The sequence below is a fragment of the Cnephaeus nilssonii genome, assembly GCF_951640355.1.
Source record: "Cnephaeus nilssonii genome assembly, chromosome: 22".
Taxonomy (NCBI): domain Eukaryota; kingdom Metazoa; phylum Chordata; class Mammalia; order Chiroptera; family Vespertilionidae; genus Cnephaeus; species Cnephaeus nilssonii.
The window spans coordinates 3,139,625-3,162,130 of record NC_137093.1 but is presented as its reverse complement, the minus strand read 5'-3'; the positions used below and the strand labels follow the sequence as shown (position 1 = coordinate 3,162,130).

The following is a 22,506-nucleotide window of genomic DNA, read 5'->3' as shown; positions in this document are numbered from 1 at the left end:
TCTTATTTTCATTTTTTTTTCTTTTTTTCATTTAGGACCTGATTCTTTGTCTCTGCATTTTGTCTGTTTTCTGTGTGTTAGGTAGACCTGCTACATCTCCCAGTCTTATTAGAGTGGCCTTGTGTAACAGGTGTCCTGTAGGGTCCAGTGGTGCAGCCTCCCCAAGATGGGTGCTCCACATGCGCTCCTGTGTGGACTGTCCTGTTGTAGTTGGTCCTTGAATGCTGTTGGCGTCATTGGGAGGGGTTGAGCCCCAGGCCTATAAGTTACCAGCTACAACTACAGCAGAGGAACTTCTGTTCAGGAGTTGAGCCTATAGAGCAGGACAAGCTTCAGTGGGGCTTTGATGCTCACCAAGTCTGCCCCTTGAGTGTGTCACTTGTGGTGGTGGTAGGGTTGTAATCTAGTGTGGTTTGAAGCTGTCCACCAGGTGCAAGGTCAGCCCTGAAACTGGCAGTCTGACATTCCCCAAGGAGTTCTGGATTGCGAGAAGGCACAGGCCAGGCCAAGGGACCTACTGGTGCACGGGCTTGGAGGTACCCAGGAGATGCTAAGCTGCCACTGTGTCAGGCTTGGGGTAACTTATTGAGAGGTAGGGGGTACACAAAGGCCAGATCTACTTGTTTGAGAGATTTTAGAAAAGTCCAAATCATGAAGCATGAAAGGCCATTTGTATGGGAAAGCCACTTGGAAATGGCTTGGGTGGTCCCACAAGTTGGGCAGGGCAGGATCTCAGGGAATCATCAGGGTTGGGCAAAGAGTGTGAACCTGGTTGATGGAGATTCATACATAGTGCCCATCTGCTAGCTCTATGGGAGGTGTGGGTCTCAGAAAGGAACAATGGTCACTGCCAGAAATTTTTTCTGTCAGAAAATTTCCCCTTAGTTCTTTCTCTGATGCCAGACAATTCAGTTTCTCCCCTTATGCCCCCTGGTTCCTTTCAAGCTGCTGCTCAGTGCTCGAGCTCAGGGAGAGTGAGTCTGAGTAAGTCCATGTGTGAGCCCTTTAAGGGGAACTGCTTGGGACTCCAGCAGCCTCTGTCTCACTCAGTCACAATCCTTGCTGGTTTTCACAGCCAGAATTATGGGGACCTCTCTTCCTGGCTCTGGGCTTGGGGGCCTGGTGTGGACCTGGGAACCCTCACTCCTCAGGGGGGACCTCTGTAACTGAGACATTCCTCCCAAATTTATTTTATTTTTAAAATCTTATTGATTTTTTTACAGTGAGAGTGAGCAAGAATTAGTGTGTGCGTGTGGGCAGAGGAGAGAGAGAGAGAGAGAGAGAGAGAGAGAGAGAGAGAGAGAATGAATCATCAATTTGTTATTCCACTTATTTATGCATTCATTGGTTGATTCTTGTATGTGCCCTGACTGGGGATGGAGCCTGCAACTTTAGCCTATGAGGACAATGCTCTAACCAATTGAGCTACCTGGCCAAAGCCCTCCGGATTTTAAACCACTACACATGGGTGTGGGACCAACCTGTCCCACATCTCTGCCCCTCCTACCAGTCTCATTGTGGCTTCTTCTTTCAATCCCTCGTTGTATGGCTTCCATGCAGCTAGATTTCAGGTGGTTCTGAGTGATGGTTGTTCCGTAGTTTAGTTGTAGTTTTGATGTGGCTGTGGGAGGATTCAGGTACCACATTTATCTATGCCGCTGTCTTCACTGGAAGTCTGGAGTAAGTAGCTTTGACAAAGTGTGGCTCAAAGCTGCCTGAGTTGGTTCTCTCTGGACTTGGAGGGTTTCTAATTAGTGTAGTGATGCTCTGTTAGAACCACAAGGGATTGTTCTACTCGAGTGGGCACATCTCCATGTATCTTCACTTCTAATTTTATTTATTTATTTATTATTTTTCATTGGGATATTTTTTAGAGAAAGGAGGACACACACACACACACACACACACACACACACAGAGAGAGAGAGAGAGAGAGAGAGAGAGAGAGAGAGAGAGAGAGACATCGATGTGAGAGAGAAACATTGATTGGTTGCCTCCCACATATGTTCCAACCGGGATCGAACCCATAAACTGGGTTTGTGCCCTGACCAGGAATCAAACTGCCACCTCTTGTTGTGTGGGATGACACTCCAACCAAGCAAGCCACACAGGCCAGGGCTCTCCCAAGTTCATATATAAGACCTTGGCTAAATTTAAAAATTTTGTAAATATTTTGGAAATGGCATCTCAAAATATACTGGTTATTAGTCCAATTTGAGTACATCCTAGTAGAAACTGAAGTGTTTCTACTTTTTAAAAAAAAATATATATTTTATTGATTTTTTACCCTTGACCGGAATTGAACCTGGGACCCTTGAGTCCGCAGGCCGGCGCTCTATCCACTGAGCCAAACCGGTTAGGGCTCTACTTTTTTTATTACCAGGAATGTAAAAGAGAGAAACACAAGTTGATAAATTTATTTTTGGGTAACTTCATGGTTTTCATCGCTAAGGAAGCGTACAGATTGTTTAAGAAATAAAAAGACCCAATATAAAACCCAAAGGCTTTATTCCCTGGTTCTTATTAGGCCCAAAGTTCAACTGATTTGAAAATAAATAATTAAAAAATTTCTTCCTAGAAAGTACACTGTGGCGCCATAATAGGATAGGGCCACGTTTTAAATCCTATGCAGCACAAACACGGACTGCAGCCTGATGAGACGACAGGTCACCACCGAGCGGAGGCTGGCTGCAGCGTCCTGTCTCCGGGCCAGCCCCTGGGCGCTGTGGCCCCTACACGTCGCTACACGATGTGAAGGACTTTGAAGGCAGCCACGGCTTGCTTTTCCCTCTCGTGTCTGCTCTGCAGTATGCCCAGCAGGGAGATTTCCGGTAACGTGTCTTCTTCTGCAGCAGAGGTTGGATTTTTCTTTTCCTTTGACGCCTGGTCAGCCAGATTTGAAGGTTTGGGTTTGGGGATGGTCTTAGCATATTCCAAAGCCTGAAAGCATACAGGTAACATTTTATTTGAAATGGGAGTGAGCCCTGGATTCCTTAAATTAAATGTGGTCTCAGGGAATATTTATTGATAATATAAGTGAAGGCTATTGTTACAATAATGTAGTAAGATGTGGATGGACATGGAGATCAAATGGAAAATGCAAATTATACAGTATAACTTACAGCTTAAACAACATAAACCAGCCACACAAGAATTAGCGATTTAAAGTACCTTCTGTCGTTATTTATAAAGCAGAGTCTTATTCAGTGCTTGAAAATAGACTTTCCGTGTGTTTGACCTAGTTAGCAATGGCAGTCTCGTTAAAACCAAACTTGTCACAGGGAGATATTTACAGACCTTTCTGCCCAAAGAGGACTTGTTACCAATTTAGACCAAGATTTACTCTACAGATCGCACTGCCATTGTGACACCAGCTCCTGGGCTCTCAGGAGTCTGGCAAGTACTTATTAGAGGTTAAACATTATTATTTTTCTTTTTTTCATATACTGTCTAAACCTGGATACTGGAAAAGACAGTTTTTTTTCTTTTCTGAGTGATGTCAGTTCTGAAAGGCATTACAATAAAAGGATATCTCTAAATATGATTTCTAAATCTGCCTTTATATCAGTTTTATATTCTCATCAGAATTTGTTGATGGCTAAAACAGGAAGGAATGGTACGAAGTCCTAGAAGGGGAAAACACCCTCAGAAGAGAGAAACTGCAGGCTGCTCAGTGTGTGCAGGCGACTCCTCTGTGAGCGCCTAAGGACAGACCTGCTGCCTGGAATCTCGTCGTGAAAAGTGAATGGATTGGGGAAGAAAAGAAAAAGTGGCAGAATGGTAACTCAAGCGGATGGAGGCTGCAGGCCTGAGGAGGAAGGCGGTAAATAAAGACATGCTGGTCTGTGAGAGAACATGTACACACTCCTGCAGGCTCCCGGGTCCGTGGCCTTCCCGGGCCTGAGCAGAGGCCTGCTGGGCAGAGCTCCGTCTCCACGGAACCCATTCCCTTCACGTCATGTCCGGTTGGAGGACTACGGCTGCGAGAGAGAATCTGTATTTTATGAAATCCTTTTTCTCGGATAGAGGAAGCTATATGTGACCGCCCCCTGGGGAAAATGTAGGAGAATGAACTTGAGAGAAACAACGAAGGACTTTGTTTTAACATAGGCCCTATAAACAGCACGAAAACACCATTGCTTTAAGGCTTACTTAACCGTAGAGAAAAAATCGACAGAAGAAACCACCAATCCCAATGAACTAAGAAATCATCCCCCTGTTTGATTTTTATTGTGTGACGATCTGGGAATACTATAGTTAGAGGAAAGCTTGTAGATGAATAAAGGCCATAATGAACTTCAGGAAAAGTAAAAGGCTAACCTTGTCGCACCCTTTGTGTGTCTGTCACGTTACATCCATGTTTGTGACTGGTGGGCAGCTGCAGGAATGGCAGCAGCTAAAACATCCCCTGTGCTCCCCAAGCGTGGGGAACCCATTACGTTGTGAGGCAACAAAGGTTTCTTTCAATTCTAATCGAGAGGGAACTGCCTCCGTGGGTTCTTACCTTCTGCCGAGAGATGGCAGGGTTATTCTCGGGTTTTGCTGTTGGCGGGTTTGACAGAAGGGAGAGTGTCTTCATGTTGTACTCCTTCACTTGTTTTGCGTATTCCTTTTGCTGTCTTAATTTCTGCATCTTTCAGAGAAACAAAGTGACAATGACTGGCTGGTCCTGCCAGGTTTCTGTTCTCTGTTTAAAGCGTCCCTGGCATTGTCTCTCAGCCACACAAGGAGGGAGAGCAGTGAGATGGTTAAGTTGATGTTTCTCCCAGAAACAGCCTCTCCAGGGGTGGCGGGGGGGGGGGGGGGGGGGGAGGGGACATGGCTGCATAGCACACTCAGGGGTCCCTTCACAGCAGCTAAATCACATTCAGCCTCTTCTTTGTTGCATTTACCCAATTTATTTTCATTTTTGCTTCCAACTTTGAACTGTACTCTCTTTTTATGCCTTGAGTGCAACTGCAGTTAAAACACATTAAATGAAGATCTCCTTTCACTGGCGGAAAGAGAATAAAGTGGGTGCACTTTTCATGGGCTGGGACACTCTTACCCTAAGTGTCCTCCCTGCAGCCCTGTGCACAATTACCCAGACAACTCCGGGGAAGCCCAGCACGCACTTGCACGCACGGCTCTCTGCATGCGCACGCCCCACTTCTCTGCTCGGGCCTTCAAAACGGAAAGGCGGATCTGAACACAACGTTGCTGAGTGATTTTATTTTACAGCAAGAGGAGCGCCCGGGTCTCTGTGACCGGTGATATTTCAGAAGTGTCTCTATTCAGAGTGAGACACTTGAATGAGGGCTTGGTTCTGGGGGGCATCTTATACATTTTTGCTAAAAGACAGATGGGCAAATCCCAGCCTGAAGACACACTATATGCACACCACACTCACTTTGTCTCTGATGGACTCAAGGTCAGGTCCAAGGCCTCCAAGCTTCACATCTCCTTTCTGATAACCTTTCAGCTTGGAACTCTAAAACACATTCACAGAGACAGTTTCTTTTAAGGACTTGTCTGCCCTCACAGTTGTCACAGCCACCACAGCAGGCGGGGGAGGGGGTGTGCGTTTCCTGACAACCCTTCCGCTCCAATGGGAGTTACCGATAATAGTTTCATTGGTGTTTTGTAGCTGGTTAGCTAACATGTTTTCACCTTTCCACTTCTAAAATTAAAAATTTGAAATCTGAACGTCATAAATAAAAAATTTCAAGTGAGCAAAGTGCTATTTTGTTGTTAACATGTTTAATATACTGGTAACATGTACACGACCACTTTGCTGCTGCTGCTATTAATTTATGTATAGTTGTTTAAAATATATATTTTGATTTCATAGAGAAGGGAGGGAAAGATAGAAACACCAATGATGAGGATCACTGATTGGCTGCCTCCTGCATGCCCCTTACTGGGGATGGAGCCAGCAACCCAGACATGTGCCCTTGACCAGAATCAAACCCGGGACCCTTCAGTTCACAGAACAATGCTCTATCCACTGAGCCAAACCAGCTAGGGCAGCAAGTTGGCTTTAATGTCAAAAGCAGCAGTTTGAAGAATATCTTAATCTATTCTACAGTCAGGAGAATATTTGAGTTTTTCCTGCCTGTTACTGTGCTCAAGTGTCATAATCAACTGCCTCATGTTACTTTGTGCCTTCAAAGATAAAAACAGTAATAAGAGTTATGTAAAATTGCCCTGACCGGTTTGGCTCAGTGGATAGAGCGTCGGCCTGCGGACTGAAGGGTCCCAGGTTCGATTCCGGTCAAGGGCATGTACCTTGGTTGCAGGCACATCCCCAGTGGGGAGTGTGCAGGAGGCAGCTGATCGATCTTTCTCTCTCATCGATGTTTCTAACTCTCTATCCCTCTCTCTCTTCCTCTCTGTAAAAAATCAATAAAATATATTTAAAAAAAAAGAGTTATGTAAAATTAATTGAACCCTTTAAAATATCCAACTCACACCGAATCAAAGGAGTTTCTCTGTAGGTCATGCCTAGACTCTTACTGTCTTTTGAATATTATGACACCACTAGAGGCCTGGTGCCCGAATTCATGCCCTACCCCTGATTGAGGTTGGTCGAACTCCCAATTTAAGGGACAATTTGCATATTAGCCTTTTATTATATAGGATGTTTCTATTTCTCTCTCCCTCTCCCTTCCTCTCTGAAATCAATAAAAAATATATTTTAAAAACAAACAAAAAATCGACATGCTGCTTATAGCAGATGCCCTTGTGGGGAAACTAAATCTTTTTTTTTAGTTTGTGAGTTTATTTGGTTTCCTTCTTTGGGGAGGAGAGAGGGCAATGCCAAAAAGATGGCTTGGATGACAGTACTTCTCTTAGGGCACATCCAGGTTGGTGCTGAGTTTGGTGGGAGGGGGGAAGAACAGCCACACCGAGGCGGCGACGCTGTAGGGCCGCGCGGGTACTGTCTGTACCTCAGGACCAGGCACGGGATTCTTCTCATTTTGAAAGCTCCTGTGAATGAAGTCCTGAGGCATAATATACCCAGTGTGCCCTTTCCATAGATAGAATTTGGCAGGTAGTCCAGAGACGTAACAAACACCACCACCATTTCATCATGTCAGATACAGTAACCGGGTACAACCCCAGACCTCAGCAGTGAACTCCTGTCCACACAGGCCTCTTGACTGACTACCCGGAGGCCACACCCATTAGTGCCTCTGTTGCCATCTCCCATTTTGGAGGCTCAGAGCCAAATACTCTTTTCACAAAGACACTGAGCACCGAGTTCTGGCCCATGAAGTATGAGTGACAATTTTCTGGGTTGGGTAGAGGGGAGATCTGAGAAAGCTTTTATGTGGCCTGGGGCAGCCCACCCCTTTCCCGTTATCTCCAGTGACATGTGATGTGACTTCTGGAGTTGGAGCTTCAGGGGCAATCTTGTAGCCAGGAAAAGAAAAAAGGACAAAAGAATTATACAAACACTCGTTCTGATGTTTTGAGATGTAGAACCATTATGCTAGCAACTACTTACTTGTAGATTACCGTAGTTGTAAGAAAAATGAACCCATGTGTTTGAAGTCGCTGTACATGTTAACTCTGTGACTTGTAGCTGAAGGCAAAGTTTCTATGGTACCACAACATGTCCATGGCACCCTCCATGCTGGAAAGCCAGCATCATGTGCCACTGAGGAAACACTCCTACACTGACAGGAGTAAAAGCTCTGAAAACAGAACCTGCCCCATGAGAATGATAAACATTTAGAGTCAAAACTCTTTCCGAGCATCGAATTCTAAAAGGTGAGAGAAGATACTTTCCTACAGAAGCCTTTGGACTATCGTAAAATCATTAAAAACCAACAACAATGAGGTGACTATTATTCATTGACTGCATTTCAAAACCATACTCTCCTTTAAGAAGAGAGTCACCCCCCCCCCCACCCCCGCCCCGGCAAAACCACCACAGTTGTTTCTGCCCTTTGGATCTATGTGTTCATATTTTTTATAAAATTGTCACCATGATACAATTTATTTAATTTTTTTCCCACTAAGCAGTTTGGCATTACACTGTATTTTGCTATCACTATTTTTTGAAAATGTGCCTTTTCTGTTGTTGCCTACGAAAGGCATTTACAAAAATTTAAGTATAGTTGGTATATAATCTTATATTGGTTGTATTGGTTTTAGTGATTAGACATTTTTATACCTTACAAGGTGATCACCCATTAATTATAGTATTTATCTGTCACCTTACCAACTTATCATAATATTATTGACTATATTCCCCTCTCCCTTTTCACCCATCCTCAACCCCCTCCCGTCTGCTTACCATCCCTTTGGTCTCTCTTTCTATGAGTGGTTTTGTTTTTGTTTTTGTTTTTGTTTTAAGATTCCACACATAGCCCTAGCCGGTTTGGCTCTGTGGTTAGAGCATGGGCCTGCAGACTGAAGGGTCCCAGGTTCAATTCTGGTCAAGGGCACATACTTCGGTTGCAGGCTCCTCCCCTGCCTGGGCCCCGGTCAGAGCTCATGCAGGAGGCAACCAATCAGCGTGCTTCTCTCACATTGATATTTCTCTCTGTCCCTCTTTCTTCCACTTTCCCTAAAAAATCAATGGAAACATATCCTCGGGTGAGGATTAACAACAACAACAAAAAAGATTCCACATATAAGTGAAACCATAAACCATACTGTATATGTCTTTCTCTGTCTATCTTATTTCACTTGGCATAACACCCTTTAGATTCATCCAGGCTTTCACAAATAGCAAGACTTCATTCGTTTGTATTGCTGTGTAACATTCAATTGTATAATATATTACCTATATCTATATCTATCTCTGTATCTGTATTTCTCTCTCTCTCTCTCTCTCTCTCTCTCTCTCTCTCTCTCTCTCTCTCCTCCTCCTCCTCCTCCTCCTTCTTCTTCTTCTTTATCTATTAATCTACCAATAGACACCTGGGGCGCTTCCATATCTTATCTATTGTAAATAATGCAGCAATGAACACAGGGTACATATATCTTTTTGAATTAGTATTTTCATTTTTTTTGGATAAATATCTGGAAGTGGAATCTCAAATACTGTTGTCCACAGTGGCTGCACTAATTTGTATTCCCTACCAACAGTGCACGAGGGTTCCCCTTTTCTCCAGATCCTTGCCAACACTTGTTTGTTGACTTGATAGCCCTTCTGACTGGTGTGAGATGATATCTCATTGTGGTTTTGATTTACATTTCCCCCATGTTGAGCATCTTTTAATATGTCACTATTTGCAGATAACAAGATACCATATATAGAACACCCTAAAGAATCCACAAAAAATTAAGAGAATTAATAAAATAATTCAGTCAAGTATCAGGATATAAAAATAATATACAGAAATCTGTTATGTTCCTATCCTATATAATAAAAGCCTAATATGCAAATTGTCCCCTCGACTTGGAGTTTGACTGGGAGCTCGATCAGGGGCGGGGCTGGCTGGCCAGCTGCCCGCAGCCCCTCCCCCCGGCTCTGGCTGGCTGTGGCAGGCGGCCGGGGGAAGGGAGGCCCCGGCCAGCAGCCACTAGGGACCCTACCCATGCACGAATTTTGTGCACTGGGCCTCTAGTACAGTAATAATGAACAATCAGAAGAAGAAATGGTAAAAACAATACCATTCACAAGTGCATCAAAAAGAATAAAATACCTAGGAATAAACGTAACCAAGAAGGTGAAAGACCTGTACTCTGAAAACCATAAGACACTGAGGGAAAAAGTGAAGAAAACCCAAATGAATGGAATAATATGCCATGGATATATGGAACCACAAAGACCCCGAATAGCCACAGAAATCCTGAGAAAGAAAAACAAAGTTGGAAGTATCAGGCTCCCCCATCTCAAACTATACTACAAAGGTATAATAATCAAAACAGTATGGCATTTGCACAAAAATAGACATGTACATCAATGGAACAGTATAAAAAGCCAGAAATAAAGCCTCACTTATGCTGTCAACAATGTGTGACAAAGGAGGTAAAAATATACACTGCAGTAACGATAGTCCTTTATCTGACTTTCAATTCTAAATGATAGATTTGCTGGGTAGAGTAATCTTGGTTGTAGGTTCTTGCTATTCATCACTTTGTATATTTCTTGCCACTCCCTTCTGGCCTGCATAGTTTCTGTTGAGAAATCAGCTGACAGTCGTATGGGTACTCTCTTGTAGGTAACTAACTGTTTTTCTCTTGCTGCTTTTAATATTCTCTCTTTGTCTTTTGCCCTTGGCATTTTTAAAAAAATATATATTTTATTGATTTTTTACAGAGAGGAAGGGAGAGGGACAGAGAGCTAGAAACATCGATGAGAGAAAACATCGACCAACTGCCCCCTGCACACCCCCTACTGGGGATGTGCCCGCAACCAATGTACATGCCCTTGACCGGAATCGAACCTGGGACCCTTCAGTCCGCAGACCGACACTCTATCCACTGAGCCAAACCAGTTTCGGCTGCCCTTGGCATTTTAATTATGATGTGTCTTGGTGTGGTCCTCTTTGGATTCCTTTTGTTTGGGGTTCTCCGTGTTTCCTGGACTTGTAAGTCTATTTCTTTCACCAGGTTGGGGAAGTTTTCTGTCATTATTTCTTCAAATAGGTTTTCAATATCTTGCTCTCTCTCTTATTTTGGCACCCCCATAATTTGGATGTTGGTACGCTTGAAGTTGTCCCAGAGGCTCCTTACACTATCTTCATATTTTTGGATTCTTTTTTCTTTTTGCTTTTCTGGTTGGGTGTTTTTTGCTTCTTTGTATTTCAAATCTTTGACTTGATTCTTGGGATCCTCTAGTCTGCTATTGAATCTCTGTATATTATTCTTTATTTCAGTCAGTATATACTTAATTTTTAGTTGGTCCCTTTTCATATCCTTGAAGGTCTCACTAAATTTCTCAGAAGTTTCTAGAAGATCCTTGAGTAACCTTATAATCATGGTTTTGAACTCTATATCCAGTCTTTTGCTTTCATCCATTTCTTTCATTTGTGACTTGTTTCTTTGTCTCCTCATTTTGGCTGCTTCCCTGTGTTTGTTTCTATGTACTGAGTAGCTGCTAAGTTCCTTGAGTTGATAGAGTGGCCTTGTGTGGTAGGTGTCCTATAGGGCCCAGTGGCTCAGACTCCCCAGTCATCTGAGGTGGATGCTCTTGGTTCACCCCTTTGTGGGCTGTGTGCACTGTCTTGTTGTAGTTAATCCTTGATTGCTGTTGGTATCACTGGGAGGAATTGACCTCCAGGCCAATTGGCTGTGATGACCAGTTGTGTCTACATTGGAAGATCTGTTGTGCAGGAGACACCTTTATGGGGCAGGACTTGCTTCAGCGGGGCTTTGGTGCTCACTGAGTCTATCCCTTGAGTGTGTCTCTTATGGATATGAAGAGTTATAATCCAGTATGGTCTCACACTGACCACTGGGTACACTGGCTCTTGGATCTCCAAGGTGGTGCAAGGTCAGCCACTGTCTGGAGCCACCCAGCAGGAGCTACAGAGACATCTTCAGATTCCTCCTCTTTGTATGGGGTTTGGAAGTGCCCAGCTGAGGCCCAGTTGTGAAGCAAGGCCGGCTGCTGCTGCTGGGCCTTGGGCCTTTTTTTGGAAGCTCTGGGGCTCTCTGACCCAGCTGCAGTTTGACACGTTTTAGGCAGAGAAAGGACAGGCCATTCATATGAAAAGCTGATGTGCACAGCTTGGGTGGGGTTGTAAATTGGGTGGGGCGGGGTCTCTGAGAATCACCAGGGCGAAGCAAACAGCAATGGCTGCCAGTCAGCCCTGCACCAGAGAGGTCCCTGGGTCTCCGTGCCCCACGCCCCCGTGCAGGAACAATGATTGCTGTGATCACCTCTGAGAGAAAGCTGCCCTCGCATTCCTGTCCCGATGCCAGACAGTCCAGTTTCTCTCTGTATGTGTCTGGATCCCCCAGAGTCTCACCTGGAACTGGAGTTCAGAGCAGCTGGAGCTTTTATCTCCCTCCCAGTTTAAAGAGCAGCACATCCAGGTGCCAGCACTTTCCGCGCCTCCACACCTCTTACAAGTCTCAATGAGCTTTCTTCACTCTCTAGTTGTGGAACTTCCACTCAGCCAGCTTTCCCATGGCTCTGGGTGGTAGTTGTTTTGTCTTTTAGTTGTAATTTTGATGTGGTTGTGAGAGGCAGCAAGTATAGGTGTTTTCCTATGCCACCATCTTGGTTCTCTGTAAATTCTTGATCTCCATCCATTTTTAGAGTGAGTGGAAGGGAGGGGGAGAGACAGAGAGAGAAATGTGGATGTCAGAGAGACACCGATTGGTTGCCTCCCACACACGCCCAACCACAACCAGGATGGAGCCTGCAACCCAGGTCAGTGCCCTTGACTGGAACCAAAGCCAGGACCCTTCAGTCTGCAGGCCGATGCTCTATCCACTGAGCCAAACTGCCTATGGCTAAATGTGAATTTTATGCATAACATTCTATTGTTTAGTTATAGTTGAATTATGTAGCTATTCCTCCAGTTGTCGAACATTTAAGATGCACTAGGAACAAGTATTGTTTGTGGGCCACTCTGATGATTTCTTTGAGATAAATTAAGAGAAGTGAGATTATGTACACAAAATCACAAATATAATTAAGGTTATTAATGAACTTCCATTAAAAATGTATAAGAACACTCTTTTTGAACAAAATAAATGAACAAACAAAATTGAAATAGAATCATAGAGACAGAGACCAGACTGGTGATTGCCAGAAGGGAGGCCAGTGGGGGTTTGAGGTGACGGAGTTAAGAAGTCCTCATTTTGTACTTACAGCAGAGTCACGGGGATGTAAAGTATAGCACAAGCAAGAGTGTCAATAATATTCTAATAACTATGTAGTACGGTGCTAGGTGGGGACTGGAAATATCAGGGGAACACTTTGTAAAGCATATGATTGTTTTATCACTATGATGTACACTGAAACCAATCTACACTAATAAAAGAGAAACATGCAAATTACTGTCGCTCCATTACGCTCAACAGCCAATCAGAGTGAGTATGCAAATTAACCTAAAAAGATGGCCACAGCCCTGCCCCCAGCCACTCCGGGCCTATGGGAGTCGGAGAAGTCTGGCCCCAGTGCCTGAGGCTGGCTGTGGCCCAGGAGAAGAAGAAGCTGCCTGCCCTATGATCCCAGGCTACAGCCAGCTGGAGAAGCCGCCCGCCCCATGTCATGGGGGAGACGGAGAAACCAGGCCCCAGCGCCTGAGGCTGGCTGTAGCCTGGGAAATGAAGAAGCTGCCTGGCCTCGTGATCCCAGGCCACAGCCAGCCGGAGAAGTCACCCACACTGCATCCCAGGGAAGACAGAGAAGCCGCCCGCCTGTGGTCCAGGCGCCAGCACCTGTGGCTGGCTACAGCCTGGTAGACAGAGATGCCACCCACCCTGCAGTCCCGGGCACCAGTACCTGCAGCTGGCTGTGGCCTGGGAGACTGAGAAGCCGCCCACCCGCGGTCCAGGGCACCAGCACTTGTGGCTGCAGCCCAGGCGAAGCCACCTGCCCACCATCCCCTGCGGCTGCAGCTGGCCTGGGTGCCTATGGCTGACCAGAGGGAGGGAAGCCCGGATCCCGGGTGCATGTGGCCGGCTGGAGGAGGGAATCCTGGGTCCCGGATGCGGGGCCGAGGCAGAGGTGGTTAGGGGCAATCAAGCCAGCAGGAGAGCAGTTAGGGGCAATCAGGCAGGCAGGCGAGTGGTTAGGAGCCAGCAGTTCTGGATTGTGAGAGGGATGTCTGACTGCTGGTTATCCCCTGAGGGGTCCCAGATTGGAGAGGGTGCAGACTGGGATGAGGGACACCCTCTCCCTGTGCACAAATTTTGTGCACCGGGCCACTAGTCTATATATATGAAACCATAGTATGCAAATAGACCAAACGGCAGAACAATGGTCACTATGACGTGTGCTGACCACCAGGGGCTGCGCACGGAACATGGTGGGCATTGGCAGCAGGCGGCAGAGCGCCGAACATGGCAGGTATTGGCTGAGGTGGGATGGTGGAGCAGGTGAGTAGGGGCGCCAGACTAAGGTGGGTTGCTGGTCACTGTCATTGGGGCGAGCCTCTGGTGGTTACTGAAAATTCTTTGCTCCTGTGCACCATGGTCCCACCAGGTCCTCACACCTGCTGTCGGCACCGGCCTCACTTGCATTCACAGCCGGTGCCAGAGCTGCTGCTCACACCCGCTGCCAGTGCCTGGCGTGGGTCCCAATCACTCGGCGCTGTCAGCGTGTGCAAGTGGTGGCTGCTGCCTCGATTGCCCCTTAGGAGCAGGGAGAGGTGGAGAAGCCCTCAGGGGCCGGGGGAGGTGGAGAAGCCCTCAGGGGCAATCGGGGCCAGAAGCCGACACTCGCACCCACTGATGGCGCCAGCCCCACTGGCACCTGCTGCTGGTGCTGCACTGTCAGCGGGTGAGAGCGGGGTCGGTGCTGTTAGTGCATGGGAGCGGCGGCAGTGGGAGTGGGGCTGCCTGCAGACAGGGGACCAGGGCCCTCAGCAGGAGGGGCTGGCCGGGGGTGCGGAGGATGGGCCGAGACTCGGCCCTTTGTCCACCGCAGCCTTGCGGCCCACAGTTCCTTTCAAGGTACACAAATTTGTGCACTTGTCCCCTACTACAAAATAATACTAAAAGTAAACTATAATTGAAAAATGTAAAAATAAAAAAAATAAGTAATAAAAATCATATGGTATTTAAAAGACAAAAAACAAAACCAAACCAAACCCAAATGCTCTTTTGGTCTAAACCTGGATTATCTAGGTATTATCACATTTAAAAACCTTTGTTAATTTTTAATAGGTGAGTGAGCTCCCATCCTATATAATAAAAGGCTAAAGTGCAAATAGACCGAACGGCGGAACAACCAAACAACTAGTCGCTATGATGTGCACTGACCACCAGGGGGTGTGCACGGAACATGGCTGGTGTTGGCAGCAGGCAGCAGAGCGCAGAACATGGCAGGCATAAGCTGTGGTGGGATGGTGGGGCAGGTGAGCAGGGGCGCCAGACCAAGGCAGGTCACCGGTCACTGTCATCGGGGCCAGCCTCCATTGGTTATTGAAAATTCCTTGCTCCATGCACTGCAGTTCCACCCGGCACTCACACCCGCTACTGGCACCTGGTGTTGGCCCCAGTCGATCGCTCAGTGCTGTCAGCGGGTGTGAGCGGCAGCTGCTGGCACCTGCCCCAATCACTTATCTCCATCAGCAGGGCTGCAGGCAGACAGGGGACCAGGTGCTGCGGTGGGAGGGGCCAGGCCGAGACCCACCCCTGTGCCCACAGTTCCTTTGAAGGTGCACGAATTTGTGCACTGGGCCCCCAGTATCATATACTTTGCAACTGCAAATTTGTTCTTCTTCTGACGTCTTCTGAACCATTGTTTTGCAATCACCAAGTTGCTGTCTATTTGCCAAAGTAAACCAGTAACGAAAGAGGAGGAGAGAACCCCACTTGTATCCAGGTCATAGATCCAATTTGTCCTAACGGATGAGAGAAGTGCTGGGCCCATAATCACATTCTTCATCTGAGCAGCTCAGCTTTAATCATCGCATGGACTCTGAGGTCCTTCGTGGGGCGTGAATAATCGCTGGCTGCTCCCCAGTCCCGGCTCCCACTCTGGCCTGGAATAAACACGCCGTGGCTGGCGCAGAGAAACAGAGCTGGGGCCTCGCCTTGCTGACAGGCAGGAAGAGGGTGGCTCCAGGCCTCTCTCCAAAGGCCACTGGCCCTTCCAGGAGCAGCCGCCGGCAGAGCCGCCTGGAGGGAGAGCGATGGCTAACAGAGTTTGCTCCGGGTGACTGGCCATGAAAAGCCTGGATTTACTTAACTTTGGTTCAAGTAACCTTGACTGGCGCCCAGCACTGCACGTTTGTTTGATCTCTTTCCATGGAGTCCTTTTAACAGCTTCACTGAGATAGTTCACGCAGCACAAGATTCACCCATTGAAGCTGTACAATTCGGTGGTCATTAGTCTACTCATGGAGTGGTGCGACCCTCACCACAATCCGATCGTAGAACACGTTCCTCACCCTAAAGGGAAACTCCGTAGCCATTAGCAGTCGCTTCCCTTCTCCCCTACAAATCCAGCCCCAGGCACCCACTAATCTACTTTCCCTCTCTTCAAAAGGCTTTTATAACAAAATAATCCCTAGACTTTACTTTGATTTACTTCTCCTTGGCTGTACAAGACTGAAAGTTCACAATAGCTCAATGCCTCCCCCCAAAAAGACCAACAATGAGCGCTGTCAGGTCTCCACGCCCAGAGGCGGCGGCGCAGCTGGTCTCTGCCGGGACCTGGCTCTGGGACGCCCGCGCCGGGCCTGCCTCCCAGCGGCTCCCTCTGGTCCCTGCGGAGGCCGCACCAGGCTTTCCCAACGGAGGACATTTGGAAGGAACTCAGGACACGTCTCCAGCCAGAGGAGCGACTTACTGTGAACTTGGGGCGACATGTGCCCGACTGGAAACGACTGAGGAGGACATGTCCCTGCTGGGGGTGGGGGGGGGGCAGGCTCTTTCTAAACACCCCTCAGAGGTGAGACACAGGACAGACTGGGTCAAACACCGGGAGGGCAACGGAAGGAAGCTGCTGTGCGGCTGCTAAACTTAATCCACGGAAACCCCTTCCGGGAGCAGCCGCGCAGCAACGCCCAGGCTGTGCGCTCCGGGGCCTGGGGGAGCAGCGGGCCTGGGGGAGCAGCGCTCCGGGGCCTGGGGGAGCAGCGGGCCTGGGGGAGCAGCGCTCCGGGGCCTGGGGGAGCAGAGGGCCTGTGGGAGCAGCGGGCCTGGGCCTGGGGGAGCAGAGGGCCTGGGGGAGCAGCGGGCCTGGGGGAACAGAGGGCCTGGGGGAGCAGCGGGCCTGGGGGAGCAGAGGGCCTGGGGGAGCAGCGGGCCTGGGGGAGCAGCGGGCCTGGGGGCTGCCGTCTCCTGGTCTCCTGCAGTGCGGCTGTCTCTCCCGCTGGCGTCTGGATTGGATGGCGCGGGCAATGCCTGGCCTCACAGGGAAGCGAGGAGAAGGCCTATTATCTACACACCCTCAGATTTTTAATGGGATTCAAGTGGATTCCCTCGGAGACCACAAGATTTGCTGATGAGCAAACGGGCGTGACCTGGACAGCATCCTCCCGTCTGGAGCCCGGCGCCCTGCTGCCCTAGACTCGGGGCTCCGTTCCGAACCGCCGCATCTTCTGGAACGGCTTCGGAAGGTGCTTCTGCGGGTTTGTCAGAACCGGGGAAGGTGGTGGACGGAGAAGGTGGCCCTGGAGGGGCTGTGCCATTTCCGAGGGAAGGCAGGAGGGGAGCGGGCGGGTAAGCAGCACGGGCACTCCCCCTCCCCCCTCCCTCCTGCCGCCCCAGCCCTCCGGCCTGCGCTGCGCTGTCACCGACTCCCTCCCACACTGAGGAAGGAAAGGACGTCTAGCTGCTGCTTGGTCCTCGCGAGCGAAGGCTTTACATCATGTGACTTCATTACCATCCCAAATCCACAAAGAACGGACAGTCCTGACTGCGCATGTGAGGAAATAGGCGCTTAGGTGGCTGAGTAACTCCCGAGCCCCAGAGCCCCTGGGTGCTGGAGCGCCCGAGCCACAGAGTCCCTGGGTGCTGGAGCGCCCGAGCCCCAGAGCCCCTGGGTGCTGGAGCGCCCAAGCACAGAGCCCCTGGGTGCTGGAGCACCCAAGCACAGAGCCCCTGGGTGCTGGAGCGCCCGAGCCCCAGAGCCCCTGGGTGCTGGAGCGCCCGAGCCCCAGAGCCCCTGGGTGCTGGAGCGCCCAAGCACAGAGCCCCTGGGTGCTGGAGCGGAGATGCGAACTGCAGTGGCTGAGTCATGACCCCACTCACCCCGCCCAGAGTCCCTAGGTGCTGGAGGGAAGCTTGCATTTTCTTTACGTCAGCACGTTCAGCAGCAGCCTTTTTAGTGACGGTGTGTGTACACTGTGTGGGTAACACTTCAGGGACTGAGTCTAGTGCAGGCACGCCTTTCACATGCACGGGAAGCCAAAGGCGGCCTGCGGCCGGCCGTGTGCGATACTTGGCCATCGGGGTGGCCTGAACCTGAGCCCCTGCCCGGGTGTGCCTGTGCCCTGACCTCTCTCTTCCCGCTGAGGACTCTTCGGGCCGGCCCACCTGCGCGATCTGGGCCAGTGCGGGGGGATCTCTGTCTTCAGGTGAGCCGAATGGCACCCTCAGGAACGAAACTGTACCTTCCCTGCAACAAAAGCTCCCGCTTTCAACAGCCTGCAGCTGGCAGGGCCTGACTCAGGTCCTCCCGATGGTGTGCGTGAGCTACCTTTAGGCGCTGGCAACACACGCTGTGGAGCCCACAGGCCATGCCCACCTGGAGGACGTGGCGGCCCAGAGCCCTGGAGGCACTCCCTGAAGGAACGAGGCTCTGGCTTCCTAGGCTAGTCTACAAAACCGTTATTTATGCAGCGCTTCCGATGGTGCTAACGGTGCCGCAGAACCTGCCCTGCAATGATGTTTCTGTGTGTGTGTGTGTGTGTGTGGGGGGGGTGGTTACTTTTGATCCCAGAAACACATTTCTTACAGTGAAATGGGGTCACCCAGCTCCACGCCACAGCCGAGGCAGGAACCATGGCCCCAGCAGAGCAGAGGGTGGGAGGGAGCGGAGTCAGAATGAGGAGCAGGGAAGCCCCGTGTGGCTGTGGCTGTGAGGGCGTGGGGACAGGCCTGCTGGGCGGTGGGCTGGGGGAGCTGGTGACTGCACCGCAGGCCTGGGGGGGGGGGGGAGGAGGGAGGGGAGGTGGCAGGAGTGAGCTGGTGTTTCATAGCATCAACCTCAGTCACGTCTCAGCCCAGGCCAGGCTTTCTTTTCTCTCTAATGGACACAGTCTGCCTGGTCCAGCTTCCTCTGCTCCTGAAGGCCCACACGAGGGTGTACTGACTTTATAAGCCCCTCTGCCTGGCTGCAACCTGGTCACGTTAACATTCCTCTGTGCGCATCCCTCCCTCCCCGCCCCCACCCCAATGAGGCCTTCCTTAAAAAAAATATATATATTATATATATATTCTTGATTTCAGAGAGGAAGGGAGAGGAAGAGAGCCAGAAACACCAATGAGAGAGAATCGTTGATCGGCTGCCTCCTGCACGCCCCCTACTGGGGATCAAGCCTGCAACCTGGGCATGTGCCCCAGACCGAAATTGAACCTGGGACCCTTCGGTCCATAGGCCGACGCTCTATCCACTGAGCCACGCCGGCCAGGGCCGAAGCCCTCCTTTTTCAAATGACAAACTCCCTGGACACAGCCACCTGCTTCTCCGCCGACCTCCGCCCCGGGGCACCGGCCGGCTGTGTCCGGCTCAGGCTCCCGCCGGCTGGGCCTCCGCCCCAAATGCCCCGCAGCCTCTCTCCTCTAGCTCCTTCTCCACCATCCTGAGGCCCCGCTCACAATGTCTCCTGAAACTGCCCACCCCTGGGTAGGGGCGTGTCCTTCTTTGCGATCCTCTCCCTCCTCTTGGCTGCGGCTCCCCAAGCATCTCTTCCCCCATTTAAATTGCCACGTCACGCTGAAGCCGTTTACATGGGTGCCTCCCGGTTCCCTGTGACTGAACCAGCTGGGGACGGTCTCGCGCCCTCTCTACACCAGCACCCACCACAGCTCCCCGCTGGGATCCCACAAAGGCGCGTCCAAGCGAAGTGAGGGGGCTCCCCACAGGCAGGTAGGGGTGCCCCTCCGGGAGCGGGCTGGGCGTGCCGTCGGGGTGGCTCACAGCTGAGGCCCGCCCTGTGCCCCAAGTCACAGCCCTTCCCCAGGGGCGCTCAACAGCCGGTGCTGGTCCAGGTCGGTCCGCAAAGCCGGGGTCCCTTGCCTTTGAGGGCCAGCCCCACTCCGAACCCGCAGCGCTGGCTGCCGCCTTTGCTGTGCCTGCATCGCCGTGCACCTCCCTCGGCCCCGCCCGCCCACTCCCTCCTCGGTGACCTTGCAGGCACGCCTCCATCCCATCACAGGCCTCTCCAGTGAGAGCACCCCGTAACAGAGCACCCCTCCAGCTTCTCCTGACTGCGACCCTGCAGCACGTGATCCTTTCGGAGGGGTCCTCAGTGCTTCCAACGGGACAAAGGCCATAAAACAGCTCCTGCCATGGCCCTCATTTCTTCCCAAACATTGCACTTTGCCATTCCCTCCCTTCATTTCCCTTTACCGACAGACTCAATCGGAGACTTAAGTGCCCAGAGCTGCTAGTGCTGGTGCCTCTTCTGGGAACAAAGAACTCGGGAAAGATGCGCAAACATTCCGAAGGAAGCCCGGTGTGCTCTCCTGCCATGTGGCTGCCGGAGCCGAGCGGAGCGGAGGGCCCGGCCCGGTCCTCGGGGTGGGGGGACAGTGGATGGAGGAGGGGACTCGCAGTGGCCACAGTGCTTCCACTCGCTCAGCCCCACTTCCTCTTCTCGGCTGAGACTCAGCCCTGACTCGGGGTGAGGTGGGGTGTGGGGTGTGGGGTGTGGGGGCTTTTCTGAGGGTGTGATGTGTCAGCTTGTGCCAAAAGGGGCTATTGCCTCTGCAGGTGCGGCCCCTCCCCGGGATGGGGCACAAAGGAGCTGGAAATGGGCATTCCTGTGCAGCAACCTCAGGAAGGCGGGGGGGGGGGGGCATTCCAGGTGGCGCGGGCTCCGGGGAGGAGTTCCTCGGGCTCTGCTCAGGGGTGACCATCCCCACCCCAGGCTGTAACGATGCGGCTGAAAATCAAGGTCCATCTGTATGAGCACAAGCAAAAGGGTATTTGGTCAAAGGCTGTGTTACCTTAATGCTGCGTTTTCTATTCTTTTTTCCTTTCTCCAGTTGAAACAGATAGCCTTCGGAATTGGTACGGCTTATTTTCAGCTGGTTTCTTCGGCTTTTCTCTGAGTTGAGTTGGGATTCACTTTCTGTTCTTGGAAGAATGGGTGGGAATGTGACCCTGGCCGAGGCCCCTGCGTGGGGCTGCACCTCGGCCAGCTGTGCCAGGGCTTGCTGGTGCTGATCCATGAGCCGCCCCAGCCGCGAGCCTGGGGACTCCTCAGGGGAGCTGTCGGGGGAAGGATGGAAGTTCCTTATGGGGAAAAAGCACAGATCTGTTAATAAAACCTGATACATACAGAGCACAAAACTCTTTAGCAACCATTATTTTGATGTATTTCTTACTCCATAAATCACTTTAATGACCTTTTCATACATTAATTTCTTAACTCAAAATACTTCTATTAAAAAAAAAAAAATATATATATATACTAGAGGCCCGGTGCATGAAATCCGTACACTCAGGGTGGGGGGGTCCCTCAGCTCGGCCTGCGCCCTCTCACAGTCCGGGAGCCCTTGAGGAATGTCCAGTCGGCTAGTGGGCCTAAGCCATCAGTCAGACATCCTTAGCACTTCCGTGGAGGTGGGAGAGGCTCCCACCACCGCTGCTTCGCTTGCCAGCCATAAGCCCAGCTTCTGGTTGAGCGGTGCTCCCCCTGTGGGAGTGCACTGACCACCATGGGGCAGCTCCTGCATGGATGGTCTGCCCCCTGGTGGTCAGTGCACGTCATAGCAACTGGTTGTTCTGCCATTCAGTCAATTTGCATATTAGCCTTTTATTATATAGGATTATTATTGATTTCAGAGAGGAAGGGAGATGGAAGAGAGATATAAACATCAATGATGAGAGAGAATCATTGATCGGCTGCCTCCTGCATGCCCCCTACTGGGGATCGAGCCTGTAACCTGGGCATGTGCCCTTGACCAGAATCGAACATGGGACCGTTCAGTACACAGGCTGATGCTCTATCCACTGAGCCAAACCAGCTAGGGCTATTTTTATCTTTAGAATAATCTAGCTTTTATTTATAACTTTCATTTATTGCACTTTAAAAAGAAAAACACCATTTTGAAAAGTCAAAGAATTTTCCACTCCAAAATACCTAATAATGCTGGATTAAACGAAACAAAAATCCTTTTCAACATATAGTTGAATTTGTATGAGAAGCAGGGAATCTTCAAAGACAAAACAAACAAAAACCCTAAAATTAAAGCAGTTTTGCATAAACTGAAGCTATTAGGTCCAAAACGTCTCCTGAGTTTAAACGTTTAACACCGGAGCTGGACATGTGAGACCATGGCCCCACGTGTGGCGGGGAATCAGGTCGGAGATGCCTGTATGAAGCTGCAACCCTCAAAGAGCTACATCCTCAACACAAAGGCGGAGTGGTGAGAAGCTCATTCACCAGCCATGAGAAACAACAGGGCAAGCCTACTGTCTTGGTCTAGGCTCCGAATTGGAAAAAGAATTTTCTATGGAAAAATATTTAGGGTTCAAATTTACCTTACCCACATAATCATGGAAACTTAACGCAAAGAAATTAACATAAAAATGATCGGGGTGCCTCTGTAGTAATGGGGGAAACAAATAAAAAAGTTCTCTGGAGGGATACACTGTCACCCAGGCTGCCTAGCAGTCTACAGACAAGATGGCTAAACATAAGCTAACAATCCCAAATCCTAGAATAGATGAGGATATATTCTACCAAGTATGAGAGTTAGCAGACA

At 49.9% G+C, this 22,506-nt stretch overlaps 1 protein-coding gene across 3 annotated transcripts in view; it reads right to left on the bottom strand.

Annotated features, from left to right (window-relative positions):
- Window positions 1-2,535: 2,535 nt before the first annotated feature.
- The window catches only part of JHY (junctional cadherin complex regulator), a 103,150-nt gene continuing 83,179 nt past the window's right edge, over window positions 2,536-22,506 (bottom strand). For 2 of the 3 annotated variants that reach the window (XM_079762972.1, XM_079762973.1), the window contains 4 exons: window positions 20,743-21,031; window positions 5,390-5,470; window positions 4,505-4,633; window positions 2,536-2,940 (listed from right to left, as the gene is read on the bottom strand). In XM_079762972.1, coding sequence (XP_079619098.1) covers window positions 2,743-2,940; window positions 4,505-4,633; window positions 5,390-5,470; window positions 20,743-21,031 — 697 coding nt within the window. In that variant the 3' untranslated portion in view covers window positions 2,536-2,742. The remainder of the gene's footprint in view (window positions 2,941-4,504; window positions 4,634-5,389; window positions 5,471-20,742; window positions 21,032-22,506) is intronic. The other variant, XM_079762974.1, reaches the window with a different exon arrangement.